Here is a 16,072-nt window from a genome sequence, read left to right as displayed (position 1 = left end):
TTACCGTGACCAAAAATAAAGTATTTGGTCTATGGAACGGCATCGAGAGATTTTTCTCCCTGATGTATCCTTCCAGCAGCCAAACTACTACATCACTAAAAACAAGTAATGGAGAATATCTTTTATGTTTCTGCTTTTTTTTTTTTTCTTGTTAAAGTTAAGGCTCTGTTAAGAGCATTGTGTTCTACTAATATTCACCCAGCAGAGGGAGTATCTCTGCCATCTACAAAATTGTAGCAGTAGTATTAAGTAACACACGAGCTTCTGAAAGCTAGAAATAGGGTAAGAACAAATATTTTCAGTAAGTAACATTTCAATATTCATTTCCATTATTAGGGTCAAGGCTGCTATCATTCCCTCTACTTGTCAGCATGGGTATTAAAGACAGAAGACAGAAAAGATGATGATAAAATTACAAACTTTTAGGACACATACTTGGAAGTACTGGTAAACATTTTTAATTAGCTAGATTTCATGCTTATAGCCTAAAACTATTATGTTACTTTGTCTTCATACATGTCTATCAAAGTAGTTTTTAACAAGAAAAAAAAACTTGATGAGATCACATATTGTAAGAATGCTAAGATCTTGCAATTCAGAGCAACAATACACATGTAATACGCTTCATACCTCAAAAACGATGGGGGATATCACAGTTTGAAACCTTACATTCCTAGAAAATCCTAATGAACGTATATGTTAACTATTGCATGTGCTTTGCTTTAGTTCCTACATTTACAAGAAATAATACACCTGCAAAGTGTGCTTTTAAGGTTTTGTACCCATGCAGATTGGATAAAAACATGCCTTCTTTAAAAAAAAAATATATATATGTATTTTTGCTCAGAGATTTATTCCGAAACATGAGTTAGCTCCTCTTTGCCAAGTTTTAACAGGCAGACCAAATCTGTACTATGATGATGCGGTGGTTTGTAGACTTTAGAAAGTCTACATGAACACTATACATCTGACAGTCAGAAAAATCATAAGCGTAATGCTCACAGGATTCCCAGCCTTGCCATTCAGGAGAAGTTGAGAGCTTATCCACCTTCTGTAGTGAGGTACACAGACGTAGACCCCAGGGTAATTTTGTCGGCCACAGCCATATCCAAAGCTAGTAACCCCTAGTAGATAGAATTTGTTGTCACCAGGGTGATAGCATACTAAAGGTCCACCGCTGTCTCCCTATAAATAAATAATATAAAAGACTAGTGACATACATTCCCTTCCAGAAACCAATGTAGAAATGTTAGTGATGTATCCACTTTTTAAAATTACATTTTAAAAATCTGCCAAGTTACCTAGACAGTAATAAAGACAGTAATATATGGATAGTAGTACACAGGCCAATTAAAATAAAGATCTGTGATACTGAGGGACACTACCTTGACTAAAAAAACATGTCTATATTAGTTTCACTGTCTAAGTAAAGTTCTGTGGATTTTTTTTTTTTGTTCTTTGTTGTTATTTGTTTCTTAATTCTTTTTTTTTTTTGGTACCTTTTTCATTCTAAGGCTTATCTCCATAAACTTTCTTACATGTCCGTTGTTACCAGAATGTATTTTCTGTACAGTGTAGTATTGCAATTACCAAGAAACATAGTAATGAATACACAACGTTGAATTTTTGCCAAATTACTTGCTTAGAGGAAAAGTGCTGAGGAAAGCAGGAAGTGTATCAGACTAATGATACACTTATGAATATACTTATTTAATTATAAATGTCTCCATATCACAGCTGATGCCCCAACTTTAGCATCCTGGGGCTTTTGACCTGAGAATTGTCTTTTCTGAGAAAGAGATGCTGATTGCTCAGCATTTAAATAAAAATCTTGCCACTGAACCATGTCACTTTTCAGTATCAGTGCTGTCTTTCAACAGCAGAAAACCAAGCAAGATGTGTACTTCACACACACTGCATGTGTACAGCGATAACATACGTACTGCATTTGTGTTCTTTGTCCTTTCAGTTCTGTTAACTTGTTCTTTTCTTTTGCTGAGTAACACTGAAGTCTGTGTATTTTTCAGCAATGGGTGTTCCTTTTTGAATCACCTCTCTGTCTATTTATGATGCTTCTTTTCCCATTTGATGTATTTTTCCTTTAGTATTTGTGCCATTTTAATGAATTATGCTACAAATGCATCGCGATACCCCTGAGACTCTGGCTTAGTGGTGGCACATTGGGCATGGTGTTGATTCTTACCTGACAGCTATCAATGCCTCCCAATGGAGAGCCAGCACAAATCATGTTGTTGTTAATCATGCCTCCATATGCATCAGAATTGTTACATGCACTATGAGGAATGATTTCCACTTGTGCTTCTTGTAATACAGATGGAGTTTTACCTTTAATGGAAGACAGCATATAGAAAGTCAAACATTTATGCTGTTGTGCATAGTCATTCTTACTGTGACATCTTTTTCCTGTTTTTTTTTTTTTACCTTAAACGTGCTCCTGTACATGCTCCAACACGTGCTAATCTAGAGATTGTGCCTGTTTCTAATGGATTTAAACTTAAGTGGGCTAAGCATTTGCTGACTTGGATTTGATGTAATTTTTGCAGTTCTTATTCTGAAGAAGCATAGATGATAACAGTACTGCTCATTAGCCTTGCTCAAAATGCCAGAGGTGACTTACTAAATAAGCTTGTATCATCCTCGGCTGTCCTTGAAATTTCCATTCAAGATGCACGCCGCCAACTGACACTGTATGAAGTCTGTGCTTATAGAGATTAAAGATAATTTGAGGGAGAGCAGCCACACCTAAAATGTGTTGGGACTCCTAAGCTGATAATGCACTATAAATATTTTCAATAAAAAATAGTTATTCGTGCAGACAACATTGAGTAACTACTGTGAGTCTGAAAGTTGGGATAGTTTGTTTTCCTTTTTTCATATTATCCATGAAAGAAAGGCTAAATATTTATGCCTTTGATGACATCTCTGTAGTTCTAATCTGCTTTCAACGTAAAAAACACTGAAAGCAGATAGTCAATTACAGAAGTATTTAATGACTTTGTGTGATGAGACTACAACCTGAATGGATTCAGTTCTCTCTCAGTGAATCGGAGGGACTGAAACCTAATGGGAGTCATGCAGCTAATAACTGGTTCAACAAAACAAGCAAACTTTTACCTTTTTCTGCTATACGTCCCCAACCACTTATAAAGCACTCTGTTTCCTGGCCAATATACAGGTAAAGGTGTGCAGAAGGTAAGCAGATAGGCTGAATGTAGTAACTGTAGCGTACAGCAGAATTAAGGTGAAATAATGCAATATCATTTTCAAATGTTTCTCTGTCGAATTCTGGGTGCACAATTATGCTTCTAATACTTCTTCTTGCTGCATGTTTGCCATGTTTCCAAAGGTTATGTGTGCCCAACACAGCTCTCCAAAAATATGGGTCCCTAAGAAAGAACGCAATCAATATGAACTTGCAGGAACTAGTGTGCAGATTTTGCAACTATTTTAAAGACTACAGAAAAGCAAACAGTGATCAAATAGTTGCAATACAGAACTGCTGTAAGTACAATTAAAAAGCCTCTTTTGAAGAGTTTTATTACCCCATTGTCAAAGAAACGTAAAGTGCCAATTTTGTTGGTTCTGTTAAACAAAAAAAAAATGGAAGCAGTATCAAAACTAATGAATTGTAATGTTTCTAATTTAAGTATTGCAGGGTTTTTTTTGTGTTTTTTTTTTTTGTTTGTTTGTTTGTTTGTTTGTTTTGCAGTGAGCTTTACTTGTTTAAAATGCTCTATTAAGCAGAAAGATTGGAAACTCCTGGGGGGGGAAAGAAAAAATAAGTTCCCTAATGAAAATGTCACCTAGATCAAAACCAACTGGCCCTTTAGCAAAAACAAAGGCTGTTCTGGACCAAGCCAGAAGTGCATTTCAGAGTCTCTGTACTGGTTTTGTACTGGGGGAGCTCAGCATTCCTGTGTCCCACTGATTTACATTCTGTTTGAAGATACCAAAGGTGATGCTATGCTTTCCTCATACTTAATAAAACCATCTATTGGCATGAATACCTACTTCCGTCCTGTAGTGCAGTGGCCAGCAGTAACCACTGAATTCTCACTAACTAAAGTTCCACCGCATATATGTGCAAATTTTGCACCAACGTGGTGAATCTGGAGGCTGACTGACCACGGCCATGCTCCAACCTCGGCGTCGTGTCCACCTACAATCCGGGATCCTGAGGTCTTATCTATGAGCGGCCGCTCCCCACACGCTACAAAACAGAACAGAGTTAGTTATAAGGCTCACACAGAAAAACAGAGCTTTTGGTGAGCTAGCCACGGGTGGTTTTTTGTATCTACAGTGTTACTAGCTGTGACTTTTAATGTTTCCTGCTAGAGCTCTGATTCTTGAGAGAAAATGTGGATATTTCCTTAGGCCCTGTGAAAGGTATTTTATTTGGTTACAGGCATATTTCTTGCATTTGTGTTTGTGCACGTCAATGTAAGTGGGTTCCAGTCGCTGCAGCTTTGTGAATTCATCACCTTTATAAAGTTTTTCTGTGGGAAGCTGTGGGAAGAAGCCACGCAGTAATGGGGCACTACCGCCTCCCCCCCCTCCATGCCCTTTCAGGTACTTAAACCACTCACCGCAGCCATCTCAACACCCACCGCACTGACCCAGCACCCAGGCATACCACCAGTACCGTCCCAGAGGGTCTGCGGGGCCACCACAGCGGGCACAGTGCCCACCAGCAGCAGGAGCAGCGAGGCGGTGGCCAACTTCTGCCTCATTCTCAGTCAAGGGCACAAAATGGCGGCGGGGCCCCGTGCGCGTTAGAGTGCCAACGGCCACCACCGGCTCTGAGGCAGCAACACCTCCCACCCGGGCTGTGGTGCACCGGGGACACCGTAAAGAAACTTCCCAAGCACAAAACGTTAATTATGACTCTTTTAATGCTGGTGAATGTTGTTAGAACCAAGTGCGGGGGCAGGTGGGCAGCCAAGTGAGTGAGAGGCTTTGTGTGTTACATGGGGAGACAGCCTCCTCCTCCCTCCTAGCACTCTGCCCCTGGTGAATAAATAACTTGCAGCTGAGCAAAGTTTATGTGTTAGAGGTTGCCTCTGCCTGCTGGTTTCGTAAGGCTGGAGAACAAACAGCTGTGAACAGCCCAGGGAAAGGAGAGCGGGTGCCAGGAGTGCCCTCAGCATGGAGGCCTGCACTGGTTTGGGGTGCTCTACGCCTGCCCCGTCCTCGTGGCAAAATATGCTTGCGAATACCTGAAGGAAATGCTTGCCAGAGAGGTACGGGCAGAAGTTCCCTCAAGTAAGGAGTTAATATATTTATTTTGTCTGCCAAACTCTTGTGTTCTGTTGCCTTTGCCACCTTTGTTTCGAAGTGGCCCCAGGCAGGTCTGGAAGCAATGTGGAGGTGCCCAGTGTGCTGCCAGGGCTGCCCCACAGCCAGTAAGGCACCGTGCGAAGCTTTCGTGTATACCCAGCACAGTGGTTTTAGTTTAAAGATGTTTAGAAAACTGACTCTCTTCTCTCATTTGATGTCTGAATCAGAAGTTTAATTAAAGTCCTTAGCCACGTTACCTACATTCATATGTCAGGATTAGCATATGCTGTTTTGTGCGCTTTGATTATGCTGAGGCGTTTCTGTGGGGCCAGGGGAAGAAGCTTTATGGTGCGATCTGTGTTACTTCACAGCGTATCCGATGATGTGAGGCTTAATAGGCGTCCCGGGCAGCGGTACACTGATGTGTTGTAATTTCAGTTCTGAGAAGTTGGCCTGTTCGAGATTTTTCCATATCTCTCTTGTTAGGCAGCAACCATCAAACACGAGTTTCCAAGTTGGATAGCAGACTTGCTGCCAAAAATACCTCCAGCTGGAATGATCATCGGCCACGTGCTCTAAGAAATAGAAAACGCCTCCCTGGGGAAAACAAAGTCGTCTTAGCGCTGTAGAAAGAGTGCACACAGCAGAGCCAGGCGGCCTGCCATCGCTCAGTACCCACCAGTGCGTGTGAAGCTTCATTTGCTCGCCCCACAGTATTCCCCCTCCCCTCCTTTTGCTTTTCTGATGCCAGTTGGAATTAATATAAGTGGGAAACTTGCACAGATTCAAAATGCATATTCCAGAAGCATGCAGGATGCATTTATTTGGTCCCTCTATTATTGCAGCAATAGTTACCATTTTGTTCAAATTACAGTTGCTAGCATGTTTTTTGTTGTTTTTTTCCAAAGAAGACTGAGAGAAATGTATAAATCCTACTAGAACTCACTGGGTTTTGACAACCCAGAGGATTGGGCTTGAAAATACCATTTTAGAGACTGAAATGTTATTGCAAAAAAACTGAACAACCCAGCTCTCTTTCTTTTGTTTTTCAATTTGACTGATACCCTACAAGGAATGAGGACATTTAATCAGATTGGTTTAGTCATACAGGTAGATCAGCCCTTCTTCTAAGAGGCAAAGGCAATTTATTTAAAACAGACTTTCAGTCTTGATCAGAAAGCTCTTCACCAAAAGAAAACCAAGTGTTTGGGGGAGGGACAACAAAAACAGCAGGTTCTGCTTTAAATGCATATCAGCTGCAATTATTAATTTTGTAGCAGATTTAGGTATGTAGATTGTAACTTTTAGGGTTTTACTTTTGAGAATAGAACAGACTGACTAGTCTGTTGCTACTGCTTTGCTCCATTTAAATCTCATTTAACTTATAAACTGGGTCTGGTCTGCAAGCTTAAAAAAAAATAATACATATATATATACATTTGGTGAAGCACCTCTGGAATAGATCATAAAGGTAATAACATGAAAGTTTTTCTTCAAATACTCACTGGTTTGAGCACTCGCATTACTTCCTTCAAGGTGCCGTTCACGCTCTGCACTGAGCAGAGGACTAAGGTGCAGACGACGGCATCCACGGAACCGCTGGGCACCTGGTGCAGGTCTTCTCCAGCTGCTACGAGGAAGCGCTCATAGTGGATGTGCTGGTTCTGGCTCATGCTTCTCGAAAGGCCTTGCTGGAAGTTGGGGTTTATGTCGGTGCATGTGACTCTGCAGCCTGGTGGGTAGAACTGGAAGTTAGCACCACAACCAGTTCCAATCTCCAGCAGCTTCAGCTCTCCTGAGGGGCCGGCAAAGTCAGGGAGATTTCGAAATAGCTCCTGCTTCTGCTTCTTTGTTTTCCTGTTGTGAATTGTAGTGAGCTTCTCTAAGAAGAAAGGAAAAAATATCTTCTTACAGAAGGGCTCCCATATGCCCAGGAATGATAGGATGTAGATGGGCATAGCAAGCAGCGCAAGGCAGGTGCGGAAGAAGAGGATGCTGGCTTCTGTCATTGCTGTCGTGAGGGCAGAGGATCCGTACGGAGCAAAGCTAGTTTCTTCCGTGTGCTAGAGCCCTTGAAACTCGGACAGAGCTGCGTTCATGTACTTGCTGTGTTCCTCTTGAAGCGTATTCAGCTCCTTGGATTGACCTGGTAGACTTGTTTCTCGAGCTGATTTTAAAGTCTGCTCACAGGCAGGGGAGGGAAAAACAGGACTGCATACCAAACAGTTAGGGTAGTGTCCCAGCTCTGGCAAGAAAAAGAGCTGCCAGTTTGTTAAGTAACCTCGATAAATTGGGCAGTACAACCTTGTATCTAACCCTTGGCAAAATGTCATAAAATGCCCTAATGTGGTGTTCAGTTTCAGATTACAGTTCATATCTCTTAAAGCAAACGTATGTTGTCTTCGGGGAAAAGAAGTAAGTTAATTTGAATGCTGGATATGCTGTAGACAGGCGTCTGGTCGGGTGTTTGATTAACATTTCAGTAGAGATACATTTATTTCTGAATTATTTACCACCCCAGTGTAGGTAGCTAAAGAAGCTGGATCAACTAGTCGGCTACCTGATCTGAGCTCTTTCAGTCTTCCAACTTCGTGGGCACCAAAATACTTCAGCATGTGAATTTGGCTCCTTTGCAGGAAATTATCTTGCTTTTCTTAGTTACCTTTCAGAGCTCTGATAGAAAGCAATTAATTCAGTAATCACTACATGCAGTATGTAGCTTGGTTTTATTAACTTTGTAAGCCTGAGTCAACAACACATGTTCTGTTTTATGCTAAATGCATTCTGTAAAACTTTTTCAACTGTGCAATCACCAGTACTTTTTCCACAGGACTTAGTAGCAGGGTAATTAGCCCCTAGCTTTTAATTGCTCTGCTTCAGGTGAGCCCAGCGATGGAAAAGGAGGACTGTTTGTACCTCTCAACTTCAGGTCCTTCAGTCAGGCAGTTCGGGTGTGAACTGTGCTGGAGAATGTTGTTTTTCTGTGAAGTGATAGGTAGCCCTGTTCGACGAGTTACCTCCTCCCTCTAGTGGTAATAAAGCAAATATAAAGTCCAGTATACAATGGCATCATTATTAGACTGCTTTATTAACGAACTCTGTTGTCATACCTTCATTCCTCTACCTTGTGGTAATTACATCAGAGAAATGAATCTGAACAATGGGATTACTTCAGATGTGCTTTCTGCATAGAGCACCTGGAAGCGTGTGAAGCACAAAATAGAGTCAAGAAGTGCATTATAAATATAATCTGTGCTGGGCTTTAATTCTTTGCTGCTATACTGTAGGAAATCGTAGAAAAGACTCAACAGTGGCCAAGAAGGCAGCACCTTATCCTGGTGTCCTAGAGGAGTTTAACTGGAAAACATTTCTAATAAAACTCATGGCTTTTAAAAAGACATCTTACAGGTGTGATCTAGCTCCTGGGGAGAGTAAAAAGTGAGGAGTTTAAGCACAGGTGAAACACATTAGCAGAGTGTGACCAACGGGCTCTGAGGACACAGCTGCCCTAGTAACAGAGAGCATTTTACAGTGGAGATGAGGTTTCTGCCACCAGATTTAACAAAAAAAAAACCTGTTTTATCCCATAAGATAAAAGATATCCTGTAAGAACAGTTTTTGGCTTCCTGGGTTGCTGTTTCGAGTTAAATCCGCGCTGATAACATTAGCATCTAATGGCCAGTGAGAACTCTGTATGGCGAAGTGGTGCTCTAATGAGCACTTCCCTGAATAAACACAACTCCTGTCAGGGAGGACTTGTACCGGCATGGGTGAATGAAGCTCCTAAAGGTAGTTCATAATAGGAAGCTTGAAATGAAAACGCTTGTACTGATGCTGTATCTATTATGTATGTGTCCTGTATCGGAAATGTGAACGGTTGGGCATTATTCTCCACCATTAGGAAGCGTTAGCTGCCTGTTCTTGCTTGCATGTATTTTCTGTTCCCTTTCTTCGCTCTCTCCTTTCTCAGCTCTCTAAGATGCTGACTCTTTATTTTGTATTGGTCTGAATTTTGTTGTCTATTCTTCTTTCCAGTTTGCCAAGTCCTTCTGTGACAGCTCTATTTAAGAACTTTACCCAGAAAGCCTGCCTAACAAAAGGAGAGCGACTCCCGGTTTGAAGGAGCTGTGGATGCTCACTGTTTTCCGTGTTTTTCTTCTTTCTAGCTGCTGGTTGGCTGTAAGGGTGCTATCTGGTGAAAAACCTCGTTTAAAGCAAGGAAGGAGTGCTGAAGAGAGGTCCCGTGCCCTGCAGTGCTCACAGTCCTTATTTTACTGCATACCCAATGATATGAGGACTAGAAGGGATCCAGTGAGGTGTGACAGAAATGCGCTTTAAATTCAGTTCTGAGAAATTAGTTTTCTCCAGCTCCTTCTGTGTCTCTCTGCTCAAGGAACACCCATCGCCAAAACACTTCCAGAGTGGGTCAAAGACCTTTTGCCAAAAGTAGGTCCAGCTGGAATGATCTGCAGCCACATGCTCCAAGAAGTAGAAAGCTCCACCCTGCAAAACAGTGCCATCAGAAAGGACTTAGGGCTTTTCACCTTCATAAGTAGAATTTATTTTTTTCCATGTTGATAAGTACACTGCTTTTTATCACCTCTCTGAACACCAAGCCCTTTCCTAGATGTTATGCATGCAAGATTTGGATTCGTTTTGGGCTGTGTGGTCTGTAAGACTGCCTCCCATTCAGCTTTTATTGAAAGTGGTGGCTATGATGGACTGACTACAAGTTTACTGATGGGTGCAGCTTAGAGCTGTGCAGGAAGCTGTATGGTCTGGTGGCTAGGAACTGCTGCCACGGGGTTATTATCTCTGTCACAACTGCCTTGGATGATCTCGGAGTAACCACTTTAACATCCTTGTGCTTCAGTTTCTCTCATCTGTAAAATTGCCGGGGCGATCAGCACTGCCTGCAGGTGTTCCCAGCCTTCTGCCTGCCTGGCAGCACATCAGCCATGCTGAGGAGGGAGAGGTAAAGCAGGCTGAGCGAGTTCTTTCATCTGCAGGTGAAGCAACACTACCAGAAAGTATTTAGGAGTAGGAGCTGTGCACGCCAGAAGCACAACTTTGCTTGTGTTGTGTCTGAATGTTACAGGACAGGGGATGGGCAGCTTCTCTTGTGATCCCAGAAAGGTCTGGAGATCTTTCCAGCACAGTAATGTAAAGAAACTTGTAGGCATTGTCATGTGTCAAGTTGCAGGCTAGAAAAAGAAAGAGGATTTGGCAGAAGGGAAATCAGACACGAGAGCACTTCCTCCTCAGCCCACAGATCCATTCCCTGTGAGCTGTGCCTGCTTCTCCCTCTGTGCATGGTGGATGTTTCTGCAGACGACTCTTCCGATGCTGCTGAGATGCACGAGGATCCCCCCAGTTAGACACTTCCCAGCAGTTGTTGAGGCAGGTTTTGTTCCCATTTCAGCTGCACTGTTGTCAGACATTTCAACAGCAGCAGTTAGGGAGGGCCCTGGAGCTGGTGCCCTTTTAAATGGGCCACGTACGACAAAAGGGCAGGTGGATGCAGAAACCGGGCACGCTGCATTTCTGCCCAGTCTGCTCTGTGTGGCATCTGCTCAATGATGGGTTGTAAGCGATGGCCTATTTTTAATTTTCATTGACCTAGAATTGGGAGGGATGGTAAGGGTTCAACCTGTTGGACTCTAACCATGGTTCCTCTGCAACCTGCAGAATAGGAATGGGATTGTTCATTTTTGGGGAAATGGTGCTCGCACACCAGATCAGAGCAATGCCAGTTCCAGGACAATCTTTTGCCCTATGCATGCAGGGTGGTCTGAAATCTTTGGACTAAAGAAGAAATGCTTATTGCTTGTCTTACAAACAGTCAACATGAACCAACGACACATTTTCCAAAATATTAAAATGATCTAGGTGCCAACATTCAGTTTCTGACTTTATTTGGGTTCTCAGTCCCGATAACTTGAAAAGATTTAGGAACAAAGGTCCTTTTGATAAGGATGAGATTGCCATTCCTTCCATTTAGGTTTGGAAGTTTTCTAACGAATCATGAAGTGGCTTATACAAAATTAATGTGAATTTGGATTTAAAATAAATATTTAAATATGACTACAGTGTTTAGGGCTTTTGTTATTTTTATTATTGCTTGTTGTTTTATTAGTGCTTGAATTTTTGGAGGGAGCACTTGTTTTTTTAGGCTGTAAACTTTCATCAGTCAGCAGAGGTTGCAGCGTTGTCACTGCATGTGTATTTAACCAAAACTGCCTGCTGAGGGGGAAGGAGCGGCCAAGCCCATCTCCCCGGGGGCTGAAAAAAAGTGAAGGCTGCTTTTAAACTCATCCTGGCCCTCGTGCAGGCCGTTCCATTTATCCCACACGTGGACTAGCACAGGGGGCCCACGTGTAGGACACAAATCACCCTTTTCTCCCTCGCTTACCCGCCTGAGCACCCGCAGAACCTCGGCCAGGACCTTCTGGACGCTGCCGACGGAGCACAGCACCAGGGTGCTCACCACCACGTCCATGCTGCCGTCTGGAATCTGATGCAGGTCCTCACCAGAGGCAACCACCGACCGCTCGAGCTTGAGGTGCTGGTTCTCCGAGAGGCTCTTGAGGAGGAACTTGCTGAAATTGGGATTGGGGTCGGTGCAGGTGAGCCGGCAGCCTGGTGGGTAGAACTGGAAATTGGTGCCGGTGCCCGTGCCGATTTCCAGCAAGGTGAGCTGGCCCGAAGGGCCTGCAAATGTTCGCAGGTTGCTGAACAGGGCTTGCTTCTGCTTGCAGACTTTATGGTTGTAGGCTGGTGCCATCTTAGCCATGATATACGGAAAAACTTTCTTATAGAAGGAGTCCCACAAGCCCAGGTAGGTGAATACGTGCGCAGGCAGGACGAGGAGCCAGACGCAGCTCTGCAGAAGGGAGGCGAGCACCATCTGTGCGGAGCTGCGCGTGCAAGCGGGCGTGCAGGGAGCTCAGCACGCTCTGCCTGAAGCTTTTCCTGCTGTCACAGCTACCTCTGAACCGGATATATCTGCCTGGCTGGCCACACTCCAAAATCTGGCTTAAAGCGGCAGCACTGCTGTCTTACAAAACTGCTGGAAACATCTGAGAAGGGAGGGGGGTGTCTGAGCATTTCTGCTTCGCCTAGCAAACGCGAGAGGCTGTACGTGTAACTGGACAAGTAGCTCTGAAGGCATTGCTTGTGTGCTAAGGACCTACTTAAACATTTAACTGTGTTCAGTCTGAAAGCTCAGATCCTGCCTGCTTCGAGCCTGCTGTCTGGCAGAAGCGGCTGATCCGAAACCTCATGTGTGTTTTGCCTCTTAGGTTTGTGGACTGCTGTCTCATTGTACGTCTGACCATCTCCCGGCTGTGATGTGGTGTGCAGGGCACTCTAATAGTGACTCCCACCTCTTCCCACACTTGCAGGCTTTAGATCCTGGCTTGTCTTGTAGGTGAGACAGAGCTTTTGCAACAAAAGAATTGCAGTCATGATACAGTAGAAATCTTCCAGACTATTGCAATATTTTGGCTATCCAAATATAACAACCTGTTTAAATTACATAGTCACTCTGGCGACTAAACTTTGTTTAGCTTCTGCTTGCCTGTTTTTGCTATGAGCACAGACAGGCAGTCACCTGGTTATTGTCACAGAGGCACAGACACCGGGTGCTTTGCAGAGGCATGCATGGGACACATCCCTGTCCACAAACCTTAGGAACTGACTGGGCAATTCTGAGATCACTGCACAAAAGGGGAAGGGAGAAGTGAAGGATGTAATGATGAAATAAGGAAAGGGCAGTATCCTTATCCAGTGTATTTTTTATTTATTTATTTTTGTACTGTGCACCTTAAAGAGACAACGCAGATCCAGGCAGTTACTGTCCAGAATTACAGAATTATCCTAGCTGTGTTGTTGCCTGAGGTCCGCGTGGTTTCATTTCTCTTCCAACCCAAGGGAAGGTTTTACGCTTTTTGTTTGTTTTACTCTTCTGATTACAGGCAAGCACAACCATTAGCTGGAGCTGCAATATTTATCCACATTTCCAGGCTGCATGATTTTGGAAATAAACTCTGAGGATGCTCATTTTCTGAGGATTCCCTTTTAATCTGGTTCAGGCCAATGGACTCAGCTCCGGGATAGACTCTAGTAGGCTCTGCTGGTATCAGCTAAGACCTTTTTGTTTTGTTGTGTGATCACTCTACACCCTCTGAGGGTGCTGACCTATATATTTCTTTAAGCGACTTGCTCGAAGATGTCTTTACAAACCGTAATAACACCCCTGGGGCCCCAGCATGTCCTTGAAGTATTTCTGGTGCGCTGCCCGCCCCGCTGGGACCCGTGTGCCCACCGGCATCCCTCGGCTCCGTGGGTGCCCTACTTGGATGCCAGGTGAGCTCCCACCTTTCCGACTGGATGTGGGTGAGCTGCATCGCTGCCTGCTCGCTTCTGTCCCAGCACTTTTGCCTGGGCTCAGCGCTGCACGCTTCAAGCTGCTGGCACTGTAACCTACGCAGACTTTTCCCCTGAATTTCAGTGGTTTTATTTCCACTTATTTTGCTTCTGTTTGGAAACTGAAGTCTTAGTGAGAAACACGCTACAGAAGGTCCGGTTTGAACTGAAACTTTCGCAGGATCTGTAGCTTTCTGTAACAGCTTATTTAATGTATATATAACTGCTTTTGATTAGTTATGGCTTGGGAGATCTACGGTTTTTAGGTTGTGTCTGCCCTTGTGTTACACTAGGGTAGTCCCATAAAAATCAGCGTTGTAAAGTGAGGGCAAATTTAGTTCCTGTGTCATTTCTAAAGCAAGATAAATGAGTTCTCCAGCACAGTGCTGTGTCCTGTTAGCTTGTCTGCTCAGCACACGGCACACAACTCCTAAAGCTCTGCTCAGAGGACAAAGATTTAAAATTCTGCGAAGAGGACATTTCTGCAAGGTGGATTTTTTTTTTTTTTTTCCTAAAGCAGCAACCTAATACAGCGTTTCAGGTTGTTCTTTTTGCAACACAGGCATAGTCCTACTGAGAACAAGAGCAACGTAATAAAAATTGATCCTAAAAATCCAGCCATAAATTATAACATTAAATTATAGGCATCAAATCTACATATAAGGGGTAACTTGTGTTAATTATTAGTACTCTCTTATTCACTGTTCTCCTGGAAAATAGAGAAATGTGTGAGGGAGCTGTAGCTGAGGACAGTAATCTGTATTAGTATTTCTTGTAAGACTTCTCTGTTGTGCTCAAAGTCAGGATGAGAAGAAGCTCTCATGGCCAGGAGGCGTCTTTTTGTCTTGATGCAGTTTTTTATTTTGTTGTGCTCGAGTTTTCCTGGGGAAGCAGAGCTAAATCTTGCTTTTCACCTGAGCTCACCTGAGTTTGCAGCCCAGTTAGAGGGAAGGCAGTGCAGTGCCTAGACCTACAGATCAGAATATCGCTGGCATGTGACAGGTGGCAGCTTGGCACTTTGTCGTCTGTACAATCTTCCTGCTGAGCGTAGTCCTCAGTGAGGTTTTCAGTGCAAACTGTCTTCTATTAGGTCAGCTAACATGGATAGGAAAAGTAAATAATTTTTTAGACCCCAAAGCCCTTCATCATCTCTCTTTCTGCAGGTTTTGTGCATCCAGACTTGTCTGTCTTCAAAATATTAGTTTGACTAACAAAGGATATTTTTCCCCCCAAACTATGCTTTAATTACACCAATACGTTCCTGTATTGGTGACAGGCAGGATATCCATTCCCGTGATGAGCAGATATTGCAGCAACACAGAGCAGCGGAGGTGTTTTATCCTCACCCAGGACCTAGAGCTTCAGCTTCGCCCCTTTCACTTTTGTCCTTCCTCCTTTTAATTTTTGATTTCCTCCAAATAGTAAAACCCCCTCCTGCAGCTTCAGGGCTTTCTTTGCACCCCAGCTGTGGCTGGGCGAAATGCAAAGTGATGTGTAGCAGCAGGCCCCTCTTTCTGATCCCCTTCACACCGACAGATTTTGGAGAACTCCATCCCTCAGCAGGGCTGGAGCCGGCTTCCATCTGTGCAACCCCTGCACCGGCTGCAAGTCCGGGGATGAGCTCTTCGTACTGATGCGGGCTGTGATGGGCACGCACGGCCACCTGAAGTGCTGAAGTTTTAGTTTATCCTCAAACAGTCTAGAGACAAAAAAAAAAAAAAAAAAAAAAAAAGAAAGAAAAAAAAAGACAATAAGACAATGCTTGGCCGATGCAAACTTTCCCTCTTATGATGACATCTTTCACACATCATGGGCCCCACTCTGTGCTTGCAGTGGGGCTTTTGCCCTTATTTCCAAAGACAGTTCTGCACGGGGAGTAGATTAAACTTGCAGCAAGTCACCGTCCTAAACAAAATTAGGGTTAGGCAAGACATCCACACCTGAGCCTTCGCCCGTGGGCCACTTGCACGGTGGGCTGTGGGGGCCAGCCGAGCACGGGCATGGCTCCGGGGTTGGTTTTTCTTTTTCCATGGATGGCAGCGAGTGGAACTGATGATCCTGGTGTGGGGACAGATGCTGGGAGCAGGGAATGATGCTGGGACTGGGGACCGACCCCTGACTGGGGACCGATCCCTGACTGTGAGGGGGAGCGGGGAGCTACCCCTCACCCCCCAACCTCTCCGAGCCCACCCCATGTCCCCCGGGGGCCACCTCCTCGCCATTTAAGTGTGTATTTAGAGGACGGGGTGGATGTGGAGAAGGTGGGGGAGGAAAAAAAAAAAACGGACGGGGAGTTCCCAGGCGGGCCCCGGGCCTTTGGCCACGCTCCCTCAGCGGCAGCCGAGGG

General features: G+C 44.1%; 3 protein-coding genes across 7 annotated transcripts; all 3 read right to left on the bottom strand.

The window, feature by feature from the left end:
• Positions 1-435: 435 nt before the first annotated feature.
• TMPRSS12 (transmembrane serine protease 12) lies at positions 436-4,793 on the bottom strand. 4 transcript variants are annotated; one of them, XM_021274956.4, is made up of 5 exons: positions 4,655-4,793; positions 4,033-4,231; positions 3,136-3,407; positions 2,204-2,346; positions 436-1,185 (listed from the first exon to the last, which is right to left on the bottom strand). In XM_021274956.4, exons 1-5 carry the CDS (start codon positions 4,749-4,751, stop codon positions 949-951), a joined length of 948 nt encoding a protein of 315 aa, XP_021130631.4. In that variant the 5' UTR covers positions 4,752-4,793; the 3' UTR covers positions 436-948. The 4 variants fall into 4 exon arrangements, with proteins under 4 accessions (XP_021130631.4, XP_027301520.3, XP_071887954.1 ...); XM_027445719.3 differs by having other exon boundaries at positions 4,147-4,231; XM_072031853.1 differs by having other exon boundaries at positions 4,664-4,793.
• Positions 4,794-5,508: 715 nt separating this feature from the next.
• Positions 5,509-10,639, bottom strand: TMT1A (thiol methyltransferase 1A). The gene is made up of 2 exons (XM_013103167.5): positions 6,804-10,639; positions 5,509-5,895 (listed from the first exon to the last, which is right to left on the bottom strand). The coding sequence occupies exons 1-2, from the start codon at positions 7,305-7,307 to the stop codon at positions 5,659-5,661; spliced, it is 741 nt and encodes a 246-aa protein (XP_012958621.2). The 5' UTR covers positions 7,308-10,639; the 3' UTR covers positions 5,509-5,658.
• LOC110353396 (thiol S-methyltransferase TMT1A) lies at positions 8,367-12,433 on the bottom strand. 2 transcript variants are annotated; one of them, XM_021274960.4, is made up of 2 exons: positions 11,711-12,400; positions 8,367-9,801 (listed from the first exon to the last, which is right to left on the bottom strand). In XM_021274960.4, exons 1-2 carry the CDS (start codon positions 12,203-12,205, stop codon positions 9,565-9,567), a joined length of 732 nt encoding a protein of 243 aa, XP_021130635.1. In that variant the 5' UTR covers positions 12,206-12,400; the 3' UTR covers positions 8,367-9,564. The 2 variants fall into 2 exon arrangements, with proteins under 2 accessions (XP_021130635.1, XP_021130636.3); XM_021274961.4 differs by lacking the exon at positions 8,367-9,801 and adding an exon at positions 11,260-11,580 and having other exon boundaries at positions 11,711-12,433.
• Positions 12,434-16,072: the final 3,639 nt, after the last annotated feature.

The sequence above is a fragment of the Anas platyrhynchos genome, chromosome 34 (genome assembly GCF_047663525.1).
Source record: "Anas platyrhynchos isolate ZD024472 breed Pekin duck chromosome 34, IASCAAS_PekinDuck_T2T, whole genome shotgun sequence".
Taxonomy (NCBI): domain Eukaryota; kingdom Metazoa; phylum Chordata; class Aves; order Anseriformes; family Anatidae; genus Anas; species Anas platyrhynchos.
This window is presented reverse-complemented; position numbering and strand designations above follow the sequence as displayed.